Source organism: Pogona vitticeps, chromosome 4 (genome assembly GCF_051106095.1).
Source record: "Pogona vitticeps strain Pit_001003342236 chromosome 4, PviZW2.1, whole genome shotgun sequence".
Lineage (NCBI taxonomy): Eukaryota > Metazoa > Chordata > Lepidosauria > Squamata > Agamidae > Pogona > Pogona vitticeps.
The window spans coordinates 178,759,148-178,785,869 of NC_135786.1; the positions used below are offsets into that span (position 1 = coordinate 178,759,148).

General features: G+C 40.8%; 1 protein-coding gene and 1 long non-coding RNA gene across 6 annotated transcripts in view; both read right to left on the reverse strand.

The window, feature by feature from the left end:
• Positions 1-26,722, reverse strand: part of LOC144588547 (uncharacterized) — a 246,449-nt gene that overhangs the window by 178,345 nt on the left and 41,382 nt on the right. The gene's annotated exons all lie outside the window — the stretch shown is intronic.
• The window catches only part of LDLRAD4 (low density lipoprotein receptor class A domain containing 4), a 348,064-nt gene that overhangs the window by 165,491 nt on the left and 155,851 nt on the right, over positions 1-26,722 (reverse strand). For all 5 annotated transcript variants that reach the window (XM_078391505.1, XM_020791751.3, XM_072998774.2 and 2 more), the window contains one exon: positions 9,804-9,944. Coding sequence is in view for 3 of the 5 variants with exons in the window: in XM_020791751.3 (XP_020647410.3) it covers positions 9,804-9,944 (141 nt within the window). In the remaining 2 variants the exon portion in view is untranslated. The remainder of the gene's footprint in view (positions 1-9,803; positions 9,945-26,722) is intronic.

The window sequence follows — 26,722 nt, forward strand, 5'->3', positions numbered from 1 at the left end:
CAAGTCGGAATGTTACTGCTGCATTTTTTCACACTTGGATTTCCATCTACCATGTTTTACATACTGTATGCAAGTGATACGGCATCCACAGGGCATCTTTCTTCATTCAAACACAATTCTAATTTACTGTATCTCCTTATTCTCATTTCTATTATAAGTGCCCAGTGCTACTTTACCCCTGACTGGTCTCCTAGCCTCCTTTTTGCTTGAACTTTTTAATCTACTTCATGTCTCCCCAGTCTCCAATCCTGCCAGGGATCTACCTAGCACTGAAATCTATTGCTTTCCATGATTAGGTCCTTGGTCTAATCCAGGGGTGTCGAACCTTTCACCTTCCCTGGGCCACATTAGAAGATGAAAATTTGGTTTGGGCCGCACATACATTTGGTTTGGGCCGCATGGGGGGCAGCCCTAGCCATCCTCCGCAGCCCCGCTCCAAGCGTGCTTACCGGCAGCTGCGATCTCAAGACAGCAGAGGCTGTCAGCTTCGACTCCGGCGGCTTTATGGGGCCGGGAGGGGGTCCACCTATTGACGGGGACGGCACAATGCAGTCACGCAACCCCCCGTCCCCTCCCCTCCCACTCCTTCTCTCTCTCCCCCTCTCTACTGTTGTGACATCCCCCGGCCACATTCCGGCTGCAAGTGCCAGCTGTGTAACTTGAAACTTTGGAATTTCTTTAAAAATAAAAAAAATGCACTGGGCCACATTACGAGCTGACCTGGGCCGCAGGTTGGATAAGCCTGGTAATCCATCCTTCAGAACTTACCAGTAGTCCCAAGCTACACTCCACCTCTCAGTTAACTGCACCAAAATGACCACCAGGTAGTGGTCCTGTAACAACAGTGTGTCATCACAGTGGCAAGTTGCTACGATGACTCACAGATCACCGATCACACAAGCTAAAAATTCCCAGTTGGTGGCCATGTAGTTTCTGCATGACAACACAATGATATGAGAGCACCAGAACACTGATGTTTCAGAGATATAAAGATCAGCACACAGTTGTATACAGGATCATTAAGAAAAACAATTCCCACACTGCCATGTCATTCTGGGCATTATGATGGGATAGTTCTACCAGTATCAACCCTGTTCTTTATCCCTGTAGAAAGGAAATGACCAAAGCATGGAGCAGAGAAACTAGAAAGTCCATGGATGTAGAATCTTTTTTAAAAAATCAGCCCACTCCCACCATGGGCATGGTATCCTTTGCCAAGCTAGGAACTTCACCTAGTATGGGTGGGTTATTGTATAACAATAACACAAAAGGGTAGAAAAGCAGGACATCCAGTTGGAGATGAAAGATGCTTAGAATCAGCATGACATAACAAGGAAAAGACTGTTCATAAAATACAATGGAATGACAAGATTTGTCTACAGGTAGCATGCAGGTCCCCAAAACTCCAGATGATTTGCAGAAGATCTACTGCTGGAGTTGTCATTGTGTGCAGGGAAGATTAATGTGTAAATCAAAGCCTCCAGTAATATGAGAATTCCATGGACCAGTGCAGTTCCAGACAACTAAAAAACATTTAAGCTGTACTTCTGTGCAAAAATGCATGTATATAAGCCACACTTGTTAGAAGAATAAGCTAGTCTGTGGTTTAATTCTTGTGTATTCTTGTGTTTGAATCCATCTATAATACCATGGTAGGCTAGCTAGCCACAAACTACAAATAGGGAACATGATTTGTTGTTGGCATACGAGTTCTGGTTTGTCTGAACCCAGAACCATGGCTTGTCTGTGGCTTGTTTTTCCAGCTGTTCAGCTTGCAAATGGTGCCAATGAGAGGCAGGGCTTTGTTGCGGTATTGCCAGTAGCTCCAGAGAAGAGCTCTCTCTGGAAAAACTGGAACTGTCCGGTCTGGGATCCCCTTTTTGAAATGGGGATCAAAGGAGAGTCTAGGAGAAGTCTCTCTGAAGCAGATGGTGAGCAGCAGAAGGAGAATAAAGGGATGCAAACCTGGACTTCTTCCCTCTGATGAAATCACCCAGCATGGATCGGAGTGGGCGCCATATTTGGCACGGAGCCATGAGTAACCCTTTATCGGGGAGAGGACAACAACCAATATAATCCTAAAATATATAACAACTAAGTAAGCTGAAGCCTTTGAATTATGAAACAGCCCCATTAAGCTGAAAATAAGAATGAAAATATTTGGCTGAAAGAAGAAAAGCAGCGGCGAGCCTATCTTATCAGTCTGCCTCAAAAGCAAACTAGCCGAGAGAGTGAGACGGAAAAAAAATCTTATGTTTCTGGAAAAGAATCCCAGACGGTTCTAATGCCATCGGACAGGATTTAAGAGACTTGAGTTTCATGAATGCAGTTTGGCTGTGACATATTTCTCTTTGCCTTTTCCTGGACTCTGTGAATTGTAAATAACAGAATCTGGTTGTTTTCTGGAGAAGAAAGAAGGAGCTGACGTGGTCGACTAGACTGAGGAGCATCAAGGGGTTAATGGAAAGCTCATACGACGGCCTTCAAGGACAACTATTGGACAGTTTGAGACTCTGTGATTGTTGTTTTGTTTGCCGGACTGTGTGTGAGACTGATAACAGAAGCTTGCTAAACTCTGGAGAAGAAGAAATAATAATTGTGCCACGGTTCTATTTGATTTTGAATTTGCTGGGTTAAAAGTTGATTTTTATATTATGATATTTGGATAAAGATTGGAGGGAGATCTAAGGGGAGGTTTATGACTAGGGGCTTGGATTGTTGATAAAATTGTGGAAATTGTTGAAGGATATATAAGGGGCGATCATTGTGGTTAAGGGCATAGTATTATTTATACAAACCCCATTCATTGGTAAGCCTGAGATGGCCTCCAAAAATTTAAGACAACAAATGGAGACTTAGTCTGTTCAATCCCAAAGTTTTGGAACAGTGGTACAAGAAATAGAAAAGGAATGGCAGATTACTATGCAAAAGATAATAATAACAGGGTTTCAGCAAGCACATGAAGGTCTTAGCAAAATAGAAGATCTGATGAAAGTAACGAAAGAGGGGACATTAGATGCCAAACAAAACTTAAATGAAGCTGCACAAACTTTAGAACCGTCTTTATTGGGCATGACACTAGCTAACATAGATGGGATAGAGAGTTATCCAGTGACATATGCAGCTTCCAAAATTAAAAAGCATTATGTTAAAAATCTCAAGAAAGAAACAATGAAACAAGAGAATCTTATTGTGAAAATATGGGAAGTGACAAAAATGGATATTCTGTCAGATGGGCTGAAAGACTGTTCAATTCAAAAGGAAACTGAACGATGGGATGTATTGTATAAATGGCTGCAGTTACCAGATAGTGTTGGAGTAACACAGAATTAAACTAAAATTAAATGATAAGATGAAAGCAGGAAGGTATTCAAACAGCGAAAAAGCAAAAAGTTGATCTGTTATTGTAATATGAATTGATTGGATGATGGTATACTCTGTGTTCTCCTATCCCCCTTTTTCCCCCTCTTCCCTATTCCCCCCTACTTTTTGTATTCCCTACCCTGTCCTTAAATAAATTCTTAAATAATAAAGAAAAAAAGAAAAAAATCAAATGGTGCCAATGAAAGGGAAAGGAATTAGAAGTTAGGGAAACAAAACTGTTTCTCTGCCTGTATGTCTTCTGGGAAATTCACGAGAAAGCAGCTTAGCATGATGTGCTAAATTAGTCACTGAGTGTTACAAATTTTATATGCAAAAATACTTCGGGTTTATAGATCTCATGACAGTAAAACAAGCTTAATCTTGGTGAGCACCAACAAAACACAGACTGAATATCAATACTGTAGGTTGACACCTACTCCAATGTTTTACTAAGGTGCTACTAAAAACACTCTTTTGCATAGCAAATAAGTAAAACAAAGAGTGAAATTTCAGAACAGGTTTCTACTTCTCCCCCCCCCACTTCTCATTGTTCAGCTAGTCAGTATGCTATTTTGGAAATGCATATATTTAAATTAATTAACATTTTAAAATCATTTTAGAATATCCTTTACTATCTCTTTGAATCTTTCCACCCACTGAATCAATCAATCAATCAATCAATCAATCAATCAATCAATCAATCAATCAATCAATCAATCTATCTATCTATCTATCTATCTATCTATCTATCTATCTATCTATCTATCTATCTATCTATCTATCTAACCTTATCTTTGCCCTTCATTAATAATTTGTCTACTCATCTAATTTTAAGAACAACAACCTTCTGATTTATAGTGCCTTAAATGGATGCAGAATGGTCCACTGAATGAAGCCATTTCAATATAAAGTCACATGGCACACCATATGGCTGCGTTTAATGGACATACATATAGGAGCAAATGTCTTATTCGTCAAGGCACTACTATTGTAAATCAGTAAAGGAACTGATGAGTTCCCACTGCTGGAAGCATACAAATTAATTTTGCACACCTGAGCAGTCCCAGTGCAGCAAAGGTGCAAAGATTTCTTGCAGGATTATCGCCTTGGCCTGTAATAGCACAAAAGAGAAAACATGTAATCTGACTGTAAATGGAGTACAATGGAGATTACAACGCTTTTGAGTTTACAAACCTCTGAATGAATTATTTTTTAATGCAGCTAGTTCTTCTAAAGTTACTTACGGTGTTGTTTGAACTTCAATAACCATAAGGAAATGTTACTTTGAATATCACCTAGACTCTGCACACCATAAGCTAAAATATGGGGAAAAATATGTTCCCTATGTTGGACAATTTTGAAATAGAGTTGTAAAGCTATACTGACATATTTGTTTTCCTTACTTTGAAGCTGCATATGATATTGACTATGTCTCTTTGCCTTAATTTTATATGATATTATGGACAGAATGTAACAATTAATTTGCCATACAAAGCTGTAAAAGTATAATGCACCAAGAATAATAAGGGGGCATACAATGATAAAATTTCACTACTTTTGCCATCAGTGGATCTGACTGACAGGCATTTCTTTCAAAGGGCAGATTTACTGCAAATATATAAAATGTAGTAATTAAAGTAATTGCTGCAATGCATTAATTAATTGTATGCCTGGGCATCCAGTTCTTAGCCTTCCTAGGAGAGATGGGCATGGTTTGCTGGTTCAGAAGTTCATCAAGGTTCTTTTCCTGGCTGAACTGCTGATCCGCAGTTTGGTGCCCCACCCCCTCCAGCAGGCCACTCAGCAACAGTCTTGAGGAGGCAGGGCAGACCCACACCCATCTAATGGCCAGGCCACTACTTTGGGGGCTTACAGTAACAGGGGCATGAAATAAGATTCAATAATAATCAACATTAATTTAAACAACAAATAAACAATTTTTAAAAAATCATAAAACTAACTATATAAAAGCAGCTCATACAAAAGATGGTGGCAAAAACAGGGCTAGAGGAATGTAATGGAATCTTACAAATTTGAGGAGACAAAATTAATCAGGGGTATGGCAGTGGACGTGGTGGCGCTGCGGGCTAAACCGCAGAAGCCTGTGCTGCAGGGTCAGAAGACCAAGCAGTCATAAGATCGAATCCACGCGACGGAGTGAGCGCCCGTCACTTGTCCTAGCTCCCGCCAACCTAGCGGTTCAAAAGCATGCAAATGCAAGTAGATTAATAGGGACCACCTCGGTGGGAAGGTAACAGCGTTCTGTGTCTAAGTCGCACTGGCCGTGTGACCATGGAAGATTGTCTCCGGACAAAAAACGCTGGCTCTTTGGCTTGGAAACGGGGATGAGCACCGCCCCCTAGAGTCGAACACGACTGGACAAAAATTGTCAAGGGGAACCTTTACCTTTATCTTTTATGGCAGTGGAAGGCATGGGTGAACAGCCACGTCTTCACTTGTTTTCCAAAGCTAAGGAGGGAATGGACCTGTCACACCTCTACCAGCAGAAAATTCCACAATGCAGTGGCCACCATGGAGAAAGCCTGGTTTCAAGTTGTTACTTTCCAGGTGTCTCTAGGGGTTGCCACTTGTAACATTACGGATTGGGAGCTGCAGATGAGATGGAAGGATATTCTGGGAGAGGCACTCAGACAAGTCGCAAGGTCCTAATTGTTTACAGCTTTGAATGTCAACATCAGCACCAGTAAAGACTGGAGACTAATTTTCAAAGGGATAGTGAAAATACTTCAGACTTCAGTCCAAACTTCAAAGGAACTATCCAAGGTGCTGAATTTATGCTGGTGGTAGGGTTCAGCTCCTTACAGCTCATGAAAAGTTTGGAGTAAAAATTGGAGCAGAAATTTGAATCATCAGCCTCTACTGCCACCACCAGTAAAAGGTCTTTTCTATAATAACCATGTAACTTGTCTCCTTTGGAAGGGGCACTAGATACCTGTCTCCTGATACCCCTCTCCCCTGCACCTGGCATTTTGAGGTACCTTCCTTTTAAGCTTGGAGATTGTATATCCCCATCATGCCTTGTAACTTGCAATAGACTTTTCCTCCAGGAATCTTTCCCTCCCCTTTTAAAGACATCTAGGCCAGATGCCAGAAGGATGTGGTGGCACAGCGGGTCAAACCACAGAAGCCTCTGTGCTGTAAGGTCTGTAGATCTTCAGCTGTAAAATCGAATTCACATGATGGAGTGAGCGCCCGTCGCTTGTCCCGTCTCCCGCCAACCTAGCGGTTTGAAAGCATGCAAATGCGAGTAGATAAATAGGGAACACCTTGGTGGGAAGGTAACAGCATTCCGTGTCTAAGTCACTGTGGCGATCCCCCTTTGTGCCCTTTATATCTTTGGGCTCTACAAAGGTAAATACGCCCTTTTCGCTGCCACCAGGTATTCTCTTAATACCAATTCAGGTCCCACACACATAGGAGTTGCTCATATAACTTAGGAATCAGGTTTTCAATTAAACATTCTTTTATTAATGAAAAAATAAAAAGGAAATCAATATATAACTGGTTCAGGTATTCATGTATAATAAATCATGTGTTCAATCACTGGTATTCAGAACTCTTGTGTACTTTAAATCAATATCTCCCATGTTTTACTTATAAATTCATTTCTGCCTGTTACATGTGTGTTTTAATCTTTCAGTTTCTTTTCTGAACCCCTTTTTATCTATTCCAAACCCTAACACTTTCTCAACATCTTGTGGTCCCTAACTCTCTCTATCTCTCCCTGATTCCAACTCTATCCCTCTCTCACTCCAACTGTCTTTAACTGTCTCTTCCAGCTGTCTTAACTGTCCTTTTAGCTCCGCCCCTCCTGCCCTATCCTCTGATTGAAAGGCCGGAATGATGTCACCTTTTTGCAATCTGCTACAGTCACACTGGCCATGTGACCATGGAAGATGGTCTTTGGACAAATGCTGGCTCTATGGCTTGGAAATGGGGATGAGCACTGCCACCTAGAGTTGAACACAACTGGACAAAAACTGTCAAGGGGAACCTTTACCTTTAGGCCAGATGCCATCACCACATCCTATGGCATAGAGGTCTACAAACTAACAAACATCCAAATAGATGTGTGTATGTGTGTAGGCCAGTAAGATATGACGTGATCTGATCATGCCAGTAAAGAGTTTTCTTCCCCAATTGTTGATTATGAACCAGGCCAAAACATTTCTTCTTTCAAGAAGCCATTACCATTTTAAATCTGGGAGCTAGCCAATTGGACTTCATAGGCAGGTTACCACTCTTTGGTGGAATTTCCTGATTACTTGCTGTTAAATAACAGCTTATACCCTGTTTCCCTGAAAATAAGACCTAACCTGAAAATAAGCCTTACTATGATTTTTCAGGAAGCTTGTAATATAAGCCCTACCCCGAAAATAAACCCTAGTTAAGTGAAAACCCACTATCATCCATTGTGCAGCAACCAGAAGATGTCTTTCTTTCTTTCTTTCTTTCTTTCTTGATTGATTGATTGATTGATTGATTGATTGATTGTATTTATACCCCACCTCTCTAGTCGAATGACTGAATAAACATAGATTCTACATAAAAAGCATCCCCTGAAAATAAGCCCTAATGCATTTTTGGAGCAGAAATTAATATAAAATCCTGTCTTATTTTTGGGGAAACAGGGTATCACTAAGCTTGGAAACTTAATTTGAAGCAGAAGGCAAGAAAGCAGCAGCATACACTGATGTTTGAATCAGCTTGTATCACATGTACATGAGTGACATGAATACATAAAGTTTCACAGCTACAGGAAGTTACCATTAAATACATAGTTATGGATAACCTCTCAAAAGTCCACAAAACAAGAACATACACTGGAAACCGAGAATTCCTTTCCGTTCCAAAAAAAGCTAATCTGTATTCTACTCCATAAGTGTATATTTTATCTTCACATTACAGCAGCCAAACCTTTCTAAGCAAGAAAGCCTATCACAAAAACTACAAGCAATATACATGGAGGTCTGACCTGGAAAAACAATATATCTGAATTATAATAAAATCATGTTTATTTTTGTTCAAAATTGCTTTAAAAATGGCATCAAAAGTAAGATATTAGATACTGTTCCATTCCCAGACATCCTATCCGATCCTAGATTCACTTAAGAACCTTTCCAGCAGCAAACACATACGAAGTCTCCACCCAAAAAGACTGAAAAGTTTCAAGAACAGTTTCAAGAGGGAAAATTAGAGCTTGGATGCAACTACTTAGAAATAACTGGTTATTTGTAATGATTTCATATTTCAATATTAATGTGGGATGTGGTAGCGCTGCAGGTTAAACCGCAGAAGCCTTTGTGCTGCAAGGTTGGAAAACCAACAGTTGTAAGATTGAATCCACGGGTCAGAATGAGCTCCCATCACTTGTCCCAGCTCCCGCCAACCTAGCAGTTTGAAAGCATGTAAAAATGCGAGTAGATAAACAGGTACCACCACGGTCGGAAGGTAACAGCGTTCCGTGTCTAGTCGCGTTGGCCATGTGACCATGGAAACTGTCTACAGACAAACACTGGCTCTACGGCTTGCAAATGGGATGAGCACCGCCCCCTAGAGTCGGACATGAGTGGACATTTGTCAAGGGGAACCTTTACCTTAATATTTCAATAAATATTACATGACTTGAGTTGTATCACTCCACCCTTTTTGGCAGGCAGCTTTGATACACCACAGTTTATCATGAGAATCATCCCAATGGTCTGCCTCATTTTAATTACATCACTCCCGAAACTGCTGGAAACGTGATTATGCTGAATGATGCTGCAAAACTTCACTGTTAGGACAGAAAACCTATACACATGATCCCAAAGATCCACTGTTCCAGACAGCTTTCAAAGAGGTAGCCATATTACTTTGTTTCAGTGTGTGCCAACAAAAGTGGAACAAGAAGAAAAGCACTCTGGTATCTTAGAGATTTTTAAAGTAGTATTTAAGATGGCAGTATTTTTGTTCATGTTAATGATGCTCTGGATAAGAGCAGCAACAAGAAAACACTGCACACTGGTAGTTCTTGCCACAGAGATAATTAGCCTGTCTCCTTTCCCAGTAAGTAACCGAATCCACAAAACTCTGAAATTCATCGGTGGCATAATCTAGGCAAAATATAAAAAATATAGCCCGGCCCTACGATACAATTAATGGCAACTGAAAAGGATATATTTCCCTACCAGGAATAAATTTCTTGCACTTCTAGTTCACCGGCCACACAGTAACTGCCACCAAACAACTCAAACCCAATCATTAAGAGGAAACAAGTTCAGTCACAAAGAGAAAGGAAGGACAACCTACAGGTTACATACTACCAATTGTGTTGGTAGTAACACAAGCCAACATATTACTGCCTTCACATAAGGTTTTTCCTAAGTAGAACCAAACTGTTGTAAAATTTGGAGCTTGCCAACAGGGCAAATACTTACAGCTGAAGATTCTTGGAGGTGGATGCTCTGTTACAAGAAGGCAATTCTCTTCATCACTGTTATCCCCACAATCGTTTTGTTGGTTACAGACCAGCGAGCCAAGGTACAAGCATTTACCACTCGTGCAGGTGAATTTGCACTCTGGAAAAGGTACAAGAAAAGAAAAGGACATGTAAAGACATTCTACTTTTCCTTGCCATGTTTACACAAGAGTTAAAAACTAATGTAAAGAATTGAGCTCCATATGTGAGTTAGGAGTGTAAAGGCTTTTTGTTGTTCAGCCCATGATTACCATATTCCATAAAGTTTAACAGTCATTTAAATTACACAGTTCTACAGTTTCAGAACTACAACATGAACCACACAAAACGTTTTTCTTAGAGACGGCCTGATTGCCAGAAAATTTTCATCAGTTCCCTTATATTCCCATGGGGGGAAAAAAACCACAGGCCTAGGCCAGAATCCTATCTGTTCCACAAGTCCAATAGCCTATCTTCAGAGCTTGAACAAGAAAGATCCAACAGCTCCTTTGGAAGTTTAAGGTCCTTTAGTTCACCAGGCTTGTCTCCCAACCTGAACAACCAGAGATGGTGTGAGGGGGTCACTTCTGGTGCTCTTGCTGGGCCATCTGCTCCTACTCCATACCTCCTGGAAAGCCTGTTGCAACCATCTTCTGCAGGGCCCCAAGTAAGTGCTGAGGATGGTCAGCTGGCCTAGAGCTGGGAAGGAGAGTTGCTTGATGAGGGTCACTTTACTTTCTCTGCTGGAGAAAGTAAAGCTGGAAGAAGAGCAAGGCATAAGAGAGAAACAAAATCAAGGACACTCAGAGGCAGCCAAGGCACGGAGGCTGGAGAAGCCCATCTGGAAAGGAGGGTGAGGGCACCTGGGGTAACATGGTAGAGGTGCAGGAGGAAGCTCCATACAGGAAGGGAATCCTTGATTATACCCTGGTTGAGGACCCCTGGGCTGGAGTCCTCATGGAGCTCCAATTCCCACATGGCAGGGGACAAGGAAGGGGCTGGAAACTGATTCTCTGCCAGCCTCAACCTGGGGCCCAATGCCAGTGAGGATGTCCATCTTCTTCTAACCACTCAACCCTGATTCCAACCCAGAAGCAGCAGATGTGGCACAAATGGCAGAAGGACAGATAGCAATACCTCTAGGAGGCCTTAGGATGATCAGCGGCAAGACTGTATATCACTTTGAAGGGAGCGAGTTGCATGTCCTGGGTCACTGGACTTTAATCTGGGCCAGTCCCAATAGCATTAACTGGGATTTCTAGAAGAGACATGTGGGATCCTGGGCTAATGAAGGGAGAGCCTAGGAGAGGACTGAGCGATGGCAAAGGCAACTTTGTCTTGAAAGATCCAACAATAAAGACAATTTTTCATCCTACTCTGAGTTTACAGCCCAAGGAAGTAACAGCAGCAGGAACTGGCCCCATCACCTGACCTAGCTTGGGATGGTGGAGTGCACAGATGTAACCAGCAATTTTGACATCCAGGGATTTGTTACTCTATTGGTTAAGCATGAATCATATGAGAGGGGCTCATGAGGGGAGAGGATGGAGGAATGGGGAGAAGTGCCTGGATCTGTGTGTGAAACGGCTATAGAAGTTCTTCATTGAACCCTCTTGTTTTCTCCTCTTTCTTGCTTCGGAATGAAGCACCAAGGATGCTACACATACATAGTTTGGGTGGGTTCATGCTTTTCCAGCAGCAATACCAAAGGTTGTATGCATAGCCTTCCCATAGCAAATATCTCCAACCTCCACTCTGCTTATGGCTCTGTGTGCAACAGCAAGTCAGATCACAGAACAGCACAAATGGGATGTTACATTCTGCCCAGACTACAACGGAATTCTGGCCTTAGACAGCTATTTAAATATCCACACCACCACTGGCCAGTTTTTTATTTGCATTTTAAACACAACATCAATACTCCCTGTCACACTGATGTATTGGAAGGACTGAAGTACACCGCTGGTACTAATTCACACAGTCAGCTTACATGACAACACAATTTTCCATATTATAATTTGTGAAATGGCATATAAATGTCCTGTTTCAGATAGGCAAGTCACAGTATCAAGGTCAAGCAGTCCAATAACGGAAGATACATCATGCAAACAAACATAGTCCTACCAGAAAGTCAGATAAGCCAAGAACAGGAGCAAAACTCCAATAACAATCTAGGGTCAAATCCTGACAGAGCAAAGCACAACAGGATTCTAACCATTTCACGGAAGCAATTGCCCAAAATATTCCAATGATTGAAGTTTTATTTCAGCACCTTTTCTGGCCTCTGAATGATACTTTTACATTGGAACTGCAACTCAAGATACAACTGCAGTAGATCAGATGCTTCCAGAAGCAGTCTTCCATGCAAGAATCCTGTACATTAATCTGGGTGACCTTGATGCCATTGAGAGCCATTATTTCAGATTGGCTAGCAGCCCAAGGACTATACAGTATTCCTTCCAAGAGGGGTTGTAAAAGACAAGAGAATGCTAAAGAAACTAATTTAAAATTTTGATTTTTATAACATTTGCAATTTAATACAAGACAGTAGCAAAGCTTTTATTTCAAAATATTTTAAATATTTCCCCTCAATCATAATCCTTCTCAATAAAATCATAACTTCCCTCAAAATAGTAATTAATTTAACCCTATCCCTAAACATATTTAAATAGGAGGCTAATAAAAGAAGGATGAAACATTTAAAAATTAATTTAAATGGATCTCTCATTAAACTACATTTCATAAAATAGGAAAGAGGAAATAAGCAATGTCTCTTTACGGAGAAAGGAAGTTTCCATCAAGGAAGAACAGCAATTAATTGAAGACTTTCTTCAACAATTAAGACAATTTGCCTGGTTTTAGGTGGTTTAAGAAAGAAAGCTCAATACTTTACAAATTTAATATATTTAAAGAGCAAAATTGTGGGTCATTGGTTTTTTTAACTGAAGGAGAAAATCACTGTGAAGCTGCAGAAACTATGAGGGAAACCATGCCACTAATTAATGATCAGTGGCTATTTTAAAAAACGTTGATAACATCCCTGTAGAATTGCTGAGGCCAGTAATGGCAATTATTAGAGTCTTGTGCCAGAAAGTTTGGGAGACCAACACATGGCCACAAAACTGGAAACAATCAGTGTTTATTCCTTTACTAATATGGAAACACAGACTGGTTTAAGCTAGAGAAAAGTGTGTGGTAAGGTTGCATCCTATCGCATTTCTTATTCAACTTGTATGCCGAAGTGATCATCAGAAAGCTGGAGCTAGAAGAATCAAAAACTGGGATTAAAAATTGGAGGAAGAAACATTAATAACCTTTGATATGCGGATGATACAACCATCCTCTCAGAAACCCAGGAAGGTCTAAAGTACCTGATCATGAAACTCAAAGAAGAAAGCAAGAAGTCTGGCCTCATTTTGAATATTAAAAAAACCAAACTCACGACAACTAATTGAAACATCAAAATAGCAATTGGTGGAGAAGAGGTTGAACATGTGGAAGAATTAATCTTTTAGATAGTCAATCAAAACCCTGACTGCAGCCAAGAAATAAAATGCTGAATCATGCTAGGTCGTACAGCAATGATGATTATGAATCAAGTATAGAAAAGTAAGGATGTCAGCTTGATGACGAAGTGCAGATTAGTTCGCACTGTTGTGTTCCCCATAATTATATATGGCTGTGAAAGTTGGATGATGCAGAAGATGGACAGAGGGAAAATTGATTCTTTAGAGCTATGCTGTTGGAGCAGGCTCTTCTGCATTCTATGGATTGCAAAGAAAACGAATAAAGAAGTGCTGAAGCACACAAAACCAGATATGTCACTGTAAGGTAAAATAACAAAATTTAGACTTAGTTATTTTGTCCATGTCATGCAATCAACATTAGAGAAAGATGTTATGCTCGGAATGGTCAGCGGTGAAAGAAGAGGGCGCCAAAGAATGTGTTGGTTGGATGTAATCAAAGCAAACACCAGCCAAAATAGAAAGCAGCTGAAAGAAGCTGTACAAAATCGGAAATCATGGAGACAGCTGGCCCATGAAATTGCCAAGGGTCAGAAATGACTGAATGGATAATCTGATTCAATCTTTTTTAAAAAATTAAGGGTTGAGAAAGGCTGCCAACCCTCCCCCCCAAAAAAAACCCCCAAAAATGCTTAGGGTGCCACATGTTCCCCACCTCTTCTTCAAAAAAGTCCTCTGCTGCAGCTAGGCATTTCTAGGCAAGATTCCTCTGCTCTTCCTCGTTAGGAATTATTTCTCTCAGGAATATCCTGCTTGAAGGGATTGTCACTCTTTAATTGGCCTTCTCAGCCATACTAGACACTGTTCCAAGACCTCTACTCAGAGCACATTACCATAGTCTCTTGAGACTGAAGGATGCCTAATAATGCCATGGATTCTGCCTTCCAAAACCAGCAAGAAGGTTGCCTCTCACTCACACAGGACTTCTCATGATAGAAAAGTTTGCATTTCAAGATGTTCCTTAATTTTGGCAATTTTCACATCTAAAGGTGCTGATTACAGACTACAAATAATGTCCCTCCTTTTAGGAAGTCTGGAGGAGAATCCATAGCTCAGTGAGATAACACCTGTCTTGCAGGTACAAGATGGTGGGTTCAATTCCTCCCAAATCCAGCTTTGGCTGAAAAAAATATTGTTTGAATCCCTGAAGAGCTGCTCCCAGTCAGTCCTGACAAGACTGAGCAAGATGAAACAATGGCCTAAATCAACATGAAGCAGTTTCCATCATGTGCTTCAAAATATGCAGACAATTAATTCCCCTAATTCTGGTTTTACAAAACATATACACTCAGTTTGCATAGAAATATGTATCTTCAAATAAATTAAGTATCTTCCATTTCTAAGTTTGGTTTTACAAATTCTCTATAATGTCTACTTTATCTGAAGTATCCCTGGGCAGGAGCTGTCTGTTTCTATGACTATTCGGAACACTGCCAGCTTTGGACAAGCCATAATAATCATTAACGCTTGTCTCTGCTTTTTTAAAAAGCTTTCAAAAGTACAAAAAGTCTCTGCTTTCATAGCATAATCTGCCAGAAACCATCCAGGCCTGTAAAATTATATCTCTGCCCACTTTTCTTAACTGCCAGATGGAGATTAACAAACTGGAGAACTGCAACTGTCAGGCAGTCACTGTTTCACCCTATGTGCTCAATTTCCAAATGTCAGTATTGCTAGGATATACAATACATCTTGAGTTCTTTCTTAGTTTGGAATAAAAGCATAGGTGAACTGGTTCTAGTCCCCATCCCTTCCGGATTAAAATAATCATAATTACTACTACTATTGCTATTCTGGCAAACAGAAAAATGTTCACCAATATTTCTAAGTGTGCCATGCACTCCCTTCATATTTTTTATCAGTGATAGCAGAACTGCTGGCATGGTCACTCTGGCCTTAAAGATACCTTTTCCAGATTCTGTACTAAGATACTAATAAGGAACACTGTTGCCAAAATAGCCAGGTTTCCTGTGTACTTACTGCCAGGCGGAATTTAAGGGTGGTCTGCAAGCGGAGCAGTTAAACTCAGCCCTCTAGCATACAAAGCAAAGCAAAGCAAAGCGTGCTGCTTATATACCACCCCATAGTGCTTCAAGCACTCTCTGGGTGGTTTACAATTTAATTATGCAGGCTCTACATTGCCTTGCCAGCAAGCTGGGTTCTCATTTTACCGACCTCGGAAGGATAGAAGGCTGAGTCAACCTTGAGCCGGCTACCTGGGATTGAACCCCAGGTTGTGAGCACAGTTTTGGCTGTAGTACAACAGTTTTACCACTGCGCCACGAGGCTCTTACACACACACACTGACTGCAAAACTGAATGAACTAAATTCATTAAAAACCTAGACTGGCGATGGCGAACCTATGGCTCTCCGTGGGCATGCGAGCCATAAGTCACTAGATCGTTACTGCCGGCAGCCAAACCTGAGGAGGTGGCTGCAGCCACGGTGCTAGTGCCCCGACAGGCAGCAGGCCAGGATCCGGAGCAGCTGGCACTGGCAGCTTCAGGCTGGCTGAGCTATAGGCATAGGCAGTGGCAGGGTTGGGCACGAATGGAGGCGGATCCGGAGTGGCATCTGAAGGCACCTCCATGCCCAGGATTCCCCCTTCTGCTGCCACTTCCACCACCACTTGCCATCTGTTGGTTGGTTTTCCAGTCCTAGACCAATACTCTTAAAAAATAAATAACGTAACACTGCCCTAAGTGTCCCTAAGCATTCTGAATCTGCTTTGGTCTCCCTTGAAGACATCTTTACCTCCAATCCGTAGATGCTCTTCATCCTTTCTAAATGGAAAATTGCCTATTTCTCTCTTTTTTCCAACAGATCAGAAGGTACAACATTGCACCCTTCATTTTTTATTAATTGTATTCCTTCAGTCCTCATAATGATAATGCTGTCCCCTTTCAGTGATGGAGGATCAACTGAAACAAATAAAGACAACAATCTTTCTTGTTGGAAGATTCAGGGAGTGATAGTTGTAAAAGTAAATTCCTAAGGGCTGTTGTGGGTTTTTCGGGCTTCTTGGCCGTGTTCTGAAGGTGGTTCTTCCTAACGTTTCGCCAGTCTCTGTGGCCGGCATCTTCAGAGGACAGCACAGTTTGCTGTCCTCTGAAGATGCCGGCCACAGAGACTGGCGAAACTTTAGGAAGAACCACCTTCAGAACACGGCCAAGAAGCCCGAAAAACCCACAACAACCATTAGATCCCGGCTGTGAAAGCCTTTGCGAATACATTAAATTCCTAAGCTTTGCCTTGATCTACAGTCACCGGTAAACTCAAATTAGCTTACATTGCAGAACTGTACAAATGACACACCAAAGAGATCTCAATAAACTGAGTTGTTACACAGCTTGTCTAGACACGAGAAGGGAGAGACATGATGATCTAATTTTTAAAGACAAGCTAGTGTAACTTTGCTTTATAAATAACTTCCAAGCAGAAATAATAATCCTCTTAGTTACAGAAAAGTTCCTAACCCAGGTAGGTAGAATCTATAAAAAGTTACAGATCAAAAGATATGTAGGATTTCTGAACATTATAGTTAATTGTTTTCCCAGGGCATTATTTTTTGTGGGTAAAAGAAGTTAGTAAAGCAAAACTTTATATCAACTGGTTGTTGTGGGTTTTTCGGGCTCTTAGGCCATGTGCTGAAGGTTGTTCTTCCTAACGTTTCACCTGTCTCTGTGGCCGGCATCTTCAGAGGACAGCACTATGTTGTAGTAACTGTTAGTAAGTTACTACTATTCTATGGCAAGTCAATAAAATATCCGATTAAACATTACAAATTTTTCACTTACTAATGCAAGACGTTTGAAAACAGTTACTTGCCACCTACAGCCACAGGCCCCAATAAAGTGGTGGATTTGACTGTAGGCAGATTCTAGATTGAACCTTTAAGACAAGTCAAAGAAAAGGGGGAGATGTCTCATTGCCCCCTCCTGTATCCTCCCACTTCCAGGAGGAAATTTTCAGAATTATTAAAAATTGTATGAGATGCAGCGCATCCACACTGCCCTAAGAAAGTCTAAAAAATTCTTCACTTCCACTGTCCTTCCTTGAAGGAGCAGAGGATGTGTTTAATTTGTCAATATCCTGAAGTGGCTCTCTTTTTAAGCCACTTCATGTTATAGCAAATTGACAGCCAAAAGAGTCTTGACAGCCCATGCTGGAAATGGACCAAAACAGAACACCAAAAAAGTTTTTAAAAAGTAAAAAAAAAAAAAAACCTGACAAGGATCTAGTATAGTTCAGGTAGGAATGCTCTAGGGACAGTCTGGTTCGCTCTAATGATTACATCTTGTGATCACCAGAAAAAGGAACAAACCAACCTGTTCCCATGGTGGACCAAACAGTGGGCTAAATGGCCATCTACGTGCACCCTTATTCTTCACAAATCAATGCAGCTTCAAGAGTAAACAAGCCAATATTCTCAAAAAAGTGGTTTTAGGAAGTTCTAGAATTGTCAACACGTCTTTAATCTATGGCTTCTTTAAATGATAAGTACACCAATGGAATATTAATACAAAACTGTATTTTAATTTATGCCAACTTTTTTATTGGATTGGGTCCTTCTTCATAATTCTCTGCATTTCAATCCACCTTCCTTGTTCCACTGAGATGTTTCCCTTATCACAAAGTATTTCTCACAAAGTGGATTAGTATTATGATGCTGAACAAGGATTCTAAGATAGCTTTAAGATATTGTTACTTTCTTTACAACTCTCAAACGTCAGCAGCTGTATCTCCTTTAAGAATTGTCTAAGTGTTCCTCTAGGATCCAATCATACTTTAATTAAAAGTGCTTCCAACCAGCCTGTATGTATGTATGGTGATAATACATTGCCAAAAAGTAAGGCAATATATATATAGTATATAGTATACAGAGGCTGTTAGAGCTTTCACACACACACACACACACACACACACACACACAGACACACACACACGTATGTATGTATGTATGTATATATACACACATATATATGTGTGTGTATATATATATATATAGGTGTATACACACACACACACACACACATACATACATACATACATACATACATACATACATACATACATATATATGCAGACAGACAGGCAGATAGATAGATATACACACACATATATACACATAACACGTGTGTGTGTGTGTGTGTGTGTGTGTGTGTGTGTGTGTGTGTGTGTGTGTGTGTGTGTGTGTGTGTGTGTGTGTGTGTGTAGAGTATGAGAAAGCTCTAACAGCCTCTGTATATACTATATACAGATTTCCCAGACAGACGGTTTTGTTTTCCCAGCTTCCTATTTGGCAATGTGAGTATTATCACTTGCAGAACCCTAGCTATACACTTTACTGGGAGCAAGATATCCAGGGCTGGGGGTCTCCACTGCAACTCAATTATCATTTGGGGAAAACCAAGGCTAAATTCTAGGTGACATTTGAGCAATAAAGAAAACCATTTCCCAGTATCTCTGTAGACAATCTATTACCCAGATCCTGTGATATTTAATGAAACTGATTAAAAACAGTGCTTGACCATGACGAGCAACATTCTGAATAACTGTTTTTCAGTTTTTGTCCTAGATTGTCTTTATTTGAAGTTTATTAAAAGGAGCCCCATCTGAAACCCTGGACATCTACTGTTAATCTAACCAAAAATAATCTACACAATGTGATCCTGACTTAGTAGATGGCAGTTTCCTATACTTATACATTTTTTCAAGTGCTGTTTTATGTTTTCCAATCCTTTTTTTTTTTCTTTTAGTGTAGCAATGTGTGGTGTAATGGATGGAGTAATGGACTAGGATTCTGGTGGCCCAAGTTCAAATCCCCTCTCAACCATGGAAACTCTCTGGGGAAGTGGAACTGGTAAAAACCACCCCTTACGCATCTCACCTTGAAAGCCCTACGAGGGTTGCTCTAAGTCGGGTCTGACTTGATGGCACATAAAAACATCAACAATGTAAGAATAACAATGTTGCAAGATACCTGCAATTAGTCATGTGGCAGACTGATAAAAGTTATGTGAAGCATGGAGAAAAAAAGAAAGCTGATTAATTATGGCTTTCCTGTTTATACTTTTTTGTTCTAGTTTAATCCTGAAACAGCTGAATTGATTTCTAAGAAGAAAATGTTTTTCCATCCTTAGTGTCAGTAGAAGTGCTCTTCACTAGAAGCTGCAGAATTAAAACACAAACTGTTGGGAAAGTTTTGAAAACATATTATTTTTAATATCAAAAACTGCAGAATTATGACGTGTGCTTTTTAAAATATAAGGCACTTCACATCAGGGAAGTGCGTTGATTTAAGGAAGAAATGTGTGGTAAAAAATAGCAAGTTGTGACCAAGAAAAACATTAGGGCAGAGGAATAAAGCAGCACACTGTAAATGAGCACAAACTCTAACAGCAACACAAACCAAAGAGGTTCTACTTAACATAAAACTCTGTGCCCTAGGCTTAATAATTGCTTGAAGTTAATATTTCCATCAGAAAGAAACACCTAATTACTGAGGGCAGTATGAACTCAATATGTGAGACTATAATGAGCAGGCTAGATATTAATAAAAATATTAAGAGAACTGGGTCTCTTGAGGTAAGAAGCAGAATGACAAAGTATTCCACTTGCTCCTTAAATTGTTTTTTCATAAACACATTTACCTACACGTCTAAAGGAACTTTTACAGGTTGAGAGCTTGACTTTGTGATTTATACACCCAGCCTTTTACTTCCTATCCCTGCTTCTTTCACCAGCATGCACCAAGATAACATAAAACCACTGATTGAGTTCTGAGGTATTTTCTGATTACACTGAAATTCCCATGGATGGAAGCCTAGCTGAAGGTTTAGAATGTAATTTTCAGGGTTAGGGATTGTGGGTAACATACTTTTCTCATATTTCCTAAAACCACTGAGCATTCTGGTCTCCTCTCTGCAAAACCTCCTGACATCTAAAGTATCTAAATTTCCATTCCTAGCATCACAGTTTGAAAACAAACAACTCCATGGCAAAAGCAACAGATTGATCGGGCCAGTTTTGTCCCATCTGTTTTTTGTCTAATAAAATAAAAATAAAAACCCTCTACTGCAGAAATGCCTTAATCTTGGGTACATGCTTCAGAATCGTACAGGTGACCGTGTTGTGGTATGACTATGCTATAAGTTTACTTTTGTGCTGATTTTGACTGGTACTCCCTTTATTTGACTGGTACTCCCTATATTCATTTCCTGCTATTCCCATATAAAATTACTCCCTACTGCCTTCTCTGTAAAGAAAATATAAGGAGAACAAGAAGGATGCTTTAGAGATGATCACTGAGGGATTATATCTGCACAGACAGATTTTGTTTAGTGTACCTGTAGTTCATGCATTAGTGAAACGCTGCCCAATAAACTATCCATTCTTTTCACTGCTTCATGACTTACCATCCTTTTTGTTATATTTTATGTAATCTCTGTTTGTTTGCTTGTTTGACCAAGTCACCTTGGAAACCTTGAGCTGAAAGTCCAAAAAAGATTTGTTATCAGTGCAAGCCTGGTCATATTCTTTGACTGGCAAATTACTTGCTAATTTATCAGGGTGTTCAAAGAAATCTCTCTTTATGGAAACTACCGTAATTGTTAAAGAATGGTTTGAAATATGAATTCCATCAGAGCCCAAGAAATACAGCATACCTCTGCATACCATATTTATGGGTCTCGCTATGAGGGAGAATGTGAAACAAAGAGATTATCTCTGAGTTGAAGCCAGCCTCTCATGTTTCAGAAACAGAAACTGGTCATTAAGTCTTCATCCCAAAATATCCTATTTGTTGCTGTTGTTTAGTTGTTAAGTCGTATCCGACTCTTTGTGACCCCATGGACCAGAGCGGGCCAGATATCCTGTTAGGTTCAACCTAATATAGTACCTACATATTCACCATGGGTTCATTCCATCTATCCTCACCATTTTAGGATTGGGCTGAATTGCAAACCTCACGGCTATAACATCTGGCCTAATCTGAGAACTCTGCTGTTTTCACAGAATCATAGAAGTTGGAAGGTGCCTACAAGGCCATCAAGTCCAACCCCCTTATCAATGCAGGAATACAATCAAAGCATATCTGCCAGGTGATTAAGTTTTTCTTGAATGCCTCCAGTGTTGGAGCAGTCACCAACTCCCGCGGTAACAGGTTCCACTGTTGTACTGCTTTAACAGTTAGGAAGTTTTTCCTCATATTCAACCAAAATCTGGCTTCCTTTAACTTGAGCCCATTGTTGCGTGTCCCGCACTCTGGGATGATTGAGAACAGATCTGGTCCCTCCTCTTTATGACTACCTTTCGGATATTTGAAAAGTGCTATCATATCACCCCTCAGTCTTCTTTACTCAAGGATAAACATGCCTAATTCTTTCAGCCTTTCCTCATAAGGCTTGGTTTCCAGCCTCCTGATCATCTTTGTCGCCCTCCTCTGAACTTGTTCCAATTTGTTAGCATTCTTCTTGAAGTGCAGTGTCCAAAACTGGACATAATACTCAAGGTGAGGCCTAACCAGTGCTGAATAGAGAGGGACTAGCACCTCATGGGAATTGGAAACTATACATCTATTAATGCAGTCTAAAATAGCATTTGCCTTTTTTGTAGACACATTACACTGTTGGCTCATGCTCAGCTTGTGAGCTATGACAATTCCAAGATCATTCTCGCTTGTAGTTTTGCTTAGCCGGTTATCCCCCATCTTCTAACTGTGCAATTGGTTTCTTTTTCCGAGGTGCAGTACTTTGCACTTATTCCTATTGAATTTCATTCTGTTGTTTTTGTCCCAGTGCTCCATCCAATCAAGGTCATTTTGAATTTTTTTTTCTGTCTTCTAGGGTATTAGCAATTCCACCCAATTTTATATCATCTGCCAAGCATTTCCTGCACTCCCTCATTCAAGTTATTTATTTATTTATTTATTTATTTATTTATTTATTTATTTATTTATTTATTTATTTATTTATTCATTCATTCATTCATTCATTCATTCATTCATTCATTCATTTATTAAATTTATACCCCGCCCCTCTAGACCGTGTCTACTTGGGGCGGCTTACAACATAAAATAGATCTATATAAAAATATATATATAGTCATAAAATACAATTTCTATATTAATTAAAACAATTAATTAAGAAAGGATACTAGGTTGGGATAAAATAAGAAAAAAGAAATGAAAAGAGTTAGCTGACTGGAGGGAAGGCCTGCCTAAATAGCCAAGTTTTTAGCAGTCTTTTAAAAACACCCAGCGAGGGTGCCAGCCGAATTTCTGTTGGAAGGGTGTTCCACAGCCGAGGGGCCACCGCCGAGAAGGCCCGCTTTCTAGTTTTTTTCTTTCTGAGCCTCTCTCGGCGTCGGGCCCCTCAGCCGTCCCTGCTGGCTACAATGGGTGGTTCGGGTAGATCTGGGTGGGAGGAGACGATCTGCCAAATATTGAGGTCCCAAACCGTTTAGGGCTTTATAAGTAATCATTAGCACTTTGAAGTTGACACGGAAACAGATGGGCAACCAGTGCAAAGCAGCCAGGGTGGGGGAGATGTGTTGGTGTTTTCTCACCCCACTCAGTAGCCTGGCTGCCGCATTCTGGACCATCTGTAATTTCCGCATCAGCCTCAAAGGCAGCCCCACGTAGAGTGCGTTACAATGGTCTAATCTCAAGATTACGAACGCATGTACTAGAGTAGTGAGGGCCCCCCGATCAAGATATGGGCGCAGCTGGACAATCCGCCATAGATGAAAATAGGCGGAGCGGACCACGGACGCCACCTGGGTTTCCATGGTAAGCGCTGGGTCCAGATGTACTCCCAAGCTGCGAACCTCATTCTTTGCGGCAAGGGTCGTCCCCCCGAAAGAAAGGGAGTTGCCTATGCTGCTGACGGAAGGACCACCCACCCTCAAGACCTCCGTCTTGTCCGGATTCAGCCTCAACCCATTCGACTGCATCCAATCCAGTACAGTCTCCAGGCAGCGCTGAAGGGACAGAACGGCATCCACTGAGGAAGACGAGAAGGAGATGTAGAGCTGTGTGTCATCAGCATACTGGTGACATGAGGCTCCACACCCCCTGATGACCCCTCCCAGCGGCCTCATGTAGATGTTAAACAGCATTGGAGACATGATCGACCCCTGTGGAACCCCACAATTGAGGCTCCACAGGGTCGAGACCCTCTCTCCAAGCTGTACTCTCTGGGGATGGTCCTCCAAGAAGGATCGGAGCCAAGCAAGTGCTAGGCCACCTATCCCTAACTCAGAGAGCCTCCCCAGAAGGATACCATGGTCAATGGTATCAAAGGCCACTGAGATGTCAAGGAGGACCAGACTGAGCCTTGGGGTACCCCACTTGTTACCTCCTCTTGGTTAGAGAGGGACCCATTAATCATGAAACTCTGAGTATGATTCTGTAGCCAATTGTGTATCAACCTGACACTTGATCTATCCAGCCCACACCTAGTTAGCTTGCTAATCAGGATATAATGGGGCACTTTGTCAAAAGCTTTGCTGAAGTCAAGATATACTATGCGTACAGCATTCCCTCTATCAGGGAGGTTACATGATCAAAAAATGAGATCAAATTAGTTTAGCAGGATTCGTTCCTGACAAATCTGTGTTGGGTTCTAGTTATTACTGCATTGTTTTCTAGGTGCTTGCACAATGACTGTTTTACGATCTGTTCCAGAATTTTGCTTGAGATTGATGTCAGGCAGACTGGCCTGTAGTTCCCTGGCCTGTAATTCCTCTTTTTTGCCCTTTTTTGAAGATAGGGACTGTGACGTCCTCCTTTCACGTCACAATGGTCACATCACTCTCATTCACACTTTATTCACGCTGCCACCAACCACACTTATTGATCTGACTCATCAGACAATGGTATGGATTTCAACATAAAAAGGATTGTTTATTGAGAAAACATAAATAATAGTAAATCACTGTGGAAACTAAATAAGGCAATCAATGTGATAAAGTATCCCCCTCAATCACTCTCTCATTCAGACCTACACTGGCACAGTACCTCATAACATGAATAAACAGGCCCTAACACCCTAACCAAGTTCCTAACTGAACCCTATCTCATCCCAATCTTCCCATCTCCCAATTCTCCTCTCACCACATTCACTCCCCCCTTATATACATTAACTCCACCCACTGAAGTCCCACCTCCTGTCCTGCCATAGGTAGATAAACTCCAGCCATAGCAGTGACAGGCAGGTGACATCATCACAGCCGTCACAGGGACAACATTAGCTCTCCTTCAATCCTCTGGCACCTCACCCGTTTCCTATGATTTCAAGAAAATACTGTAATGGATAGCGGTTCTGAGAGTTCTTCAGCCAGTTCCTTCAGTACTCTCAGATGCAGTTCATCCAGCCCTGGAGATTTGAACTCATTCAAGGTAGTAAGGCATTCCTTGACTATTTGTTTATCAATCTCCAGTTGCAATCCTCCACTAATATTTACCACCTGGTCAGCTAAAGAGTTCAGGTGAAAAAAGACATCCCCATGGCTGTAGTACCTTTTTCAAAATGTTAATGCTTTGGAAACACTCTAGCAATTTCAGGAATTACCAGAGAGGAAATTTTCCTTATTGTAAAAATGGTCAGTCGTTGTGGATTGTAGCTTGTGTACCTTGTGTCTTGATTTTATTTCAGCTGGTTCAATTTATCTGACCAAAAGTGTGCATTAAAAGCAAAAGTTAAGGGAGGCTAAATTTGTTATCTAATCCCTAATAACCTGAAGAAAAAGTTATAGTTATCCACAAGTAATTCTGAAACTTTATCCAAGTTTGTGTCATGTATGTAAATGGAGCAAATGCTCCTTGCAAAAAGGAAGCTTATGAATTAAAAAAGTGCAGCCCCCCCCCAACAATTCAATCCAAGGAAGTTAATCTACTTGCATGCAAAGAGCAGTTGCTGAAAAATAGCCTCAAAGAATGAATGAATACTTTATTACGGTCAAAGACCAGTGAAAGCCTCAAACATTTTGCTTGGGAATAAAAATCTCTTTCACTTGAAATATGTGCAAATCAGAAGAACTCAGTGGAAGAAAGAAAATTTAATCCTACAATATATTTTGTTGTAGAAAAAGACAACATTTCTCATTATTTCTTCTGCATTCACAAACCCTAACTCTCCCACCCAACCCTCCAAAGATTACTAATGAAAAGTGATTAGCAAATAAAATGAATTGATAGGTTTGTTTTTGTTTTGAGAGTGTGTCTTTTATTTTTCTAGTCCATTTCATCAGACAGGGACACATTTATGGAAAATTAGGAAAGAGAGCAACGGTCACTAGCTAGACTTAAACGGCTATTAATAAATGAGTAGTCATTTTATTGAATTGCCAATTCTCTCTGTAGCACCAAAAGGTCAAGGGTTCAAAACCATTCTCTCTCAGCTTCTTGCCCTTCGCCCCAACACTGCACTCACAATATTTCTCTTCAGAGTCATTTTGTAACAGAACAGACATATATTTTCAAGCAGTATTGTGACTGCAATCTAGTCCTGCCCCACAATATTCTCAGAATTCCAATTAAACACTAAGTACAGGGCCATCTCATGAGAAGAGAAGACTCATTGGAAAAGACCTTGATGTTGGGAAAGTGTGAGGGCAAGAGGAGAAATGGACAGAGGATGAGATGGTTGGACAGTGTCATCAAAGCAACCAACATGAATTTGACACAACTCTGGGAGGCAGTGGAGGATAGGAGGGCCTGGCATGCTCTGGTCCATGGGGTCACGAAGAGTCGGTCATGACTGAACGACTAAACGAATGAACAGGGTAAAAGTAGAATGGACTGGCTCCAAAGCTATAATAAATTTCAGAAATATTACAGAGCACGCCATATCCAGGTGCGTATCTTCATTTCTCCGTTCCTGGGATTTACTAGGCTTGAAAACTGAATCCTTGAAGAAACCATCTTCCACACTAAGTACTGTAATCCACAATGGTGGGTAAACTGTCATACCATTAGGCAAAGATGACAGAATCTTCACATCTCAGTATCTTAACTTTTCACATGATTTCCATTATGCTTTACAAAGCAGTACTAATATTGGCCACACCTGAATGTTACATTATACAGTACAGTACTGGAACTTTTGTTCCTCCAGATGTTGTTGGGCTGCAACACCTAATCTCATCTGATTTCCAAAGCAAAACAAGTTTGGGCCTGATTAATGCTTGGACGAGAGACTATCAGAGAATACTAGGGACCTCCAGATAGGGTTAGGAGAGAATCCTGCCCAAAATCCTGAGAAGTAGGGACTGGTCAGATTTGACAATACAGTACTGGGCTAGATAGAGCTAAGTTCTGACTCAATATGAGGAGCTTCCTATGTTCCCCAAACTCCCATCAGCTGTCATCAG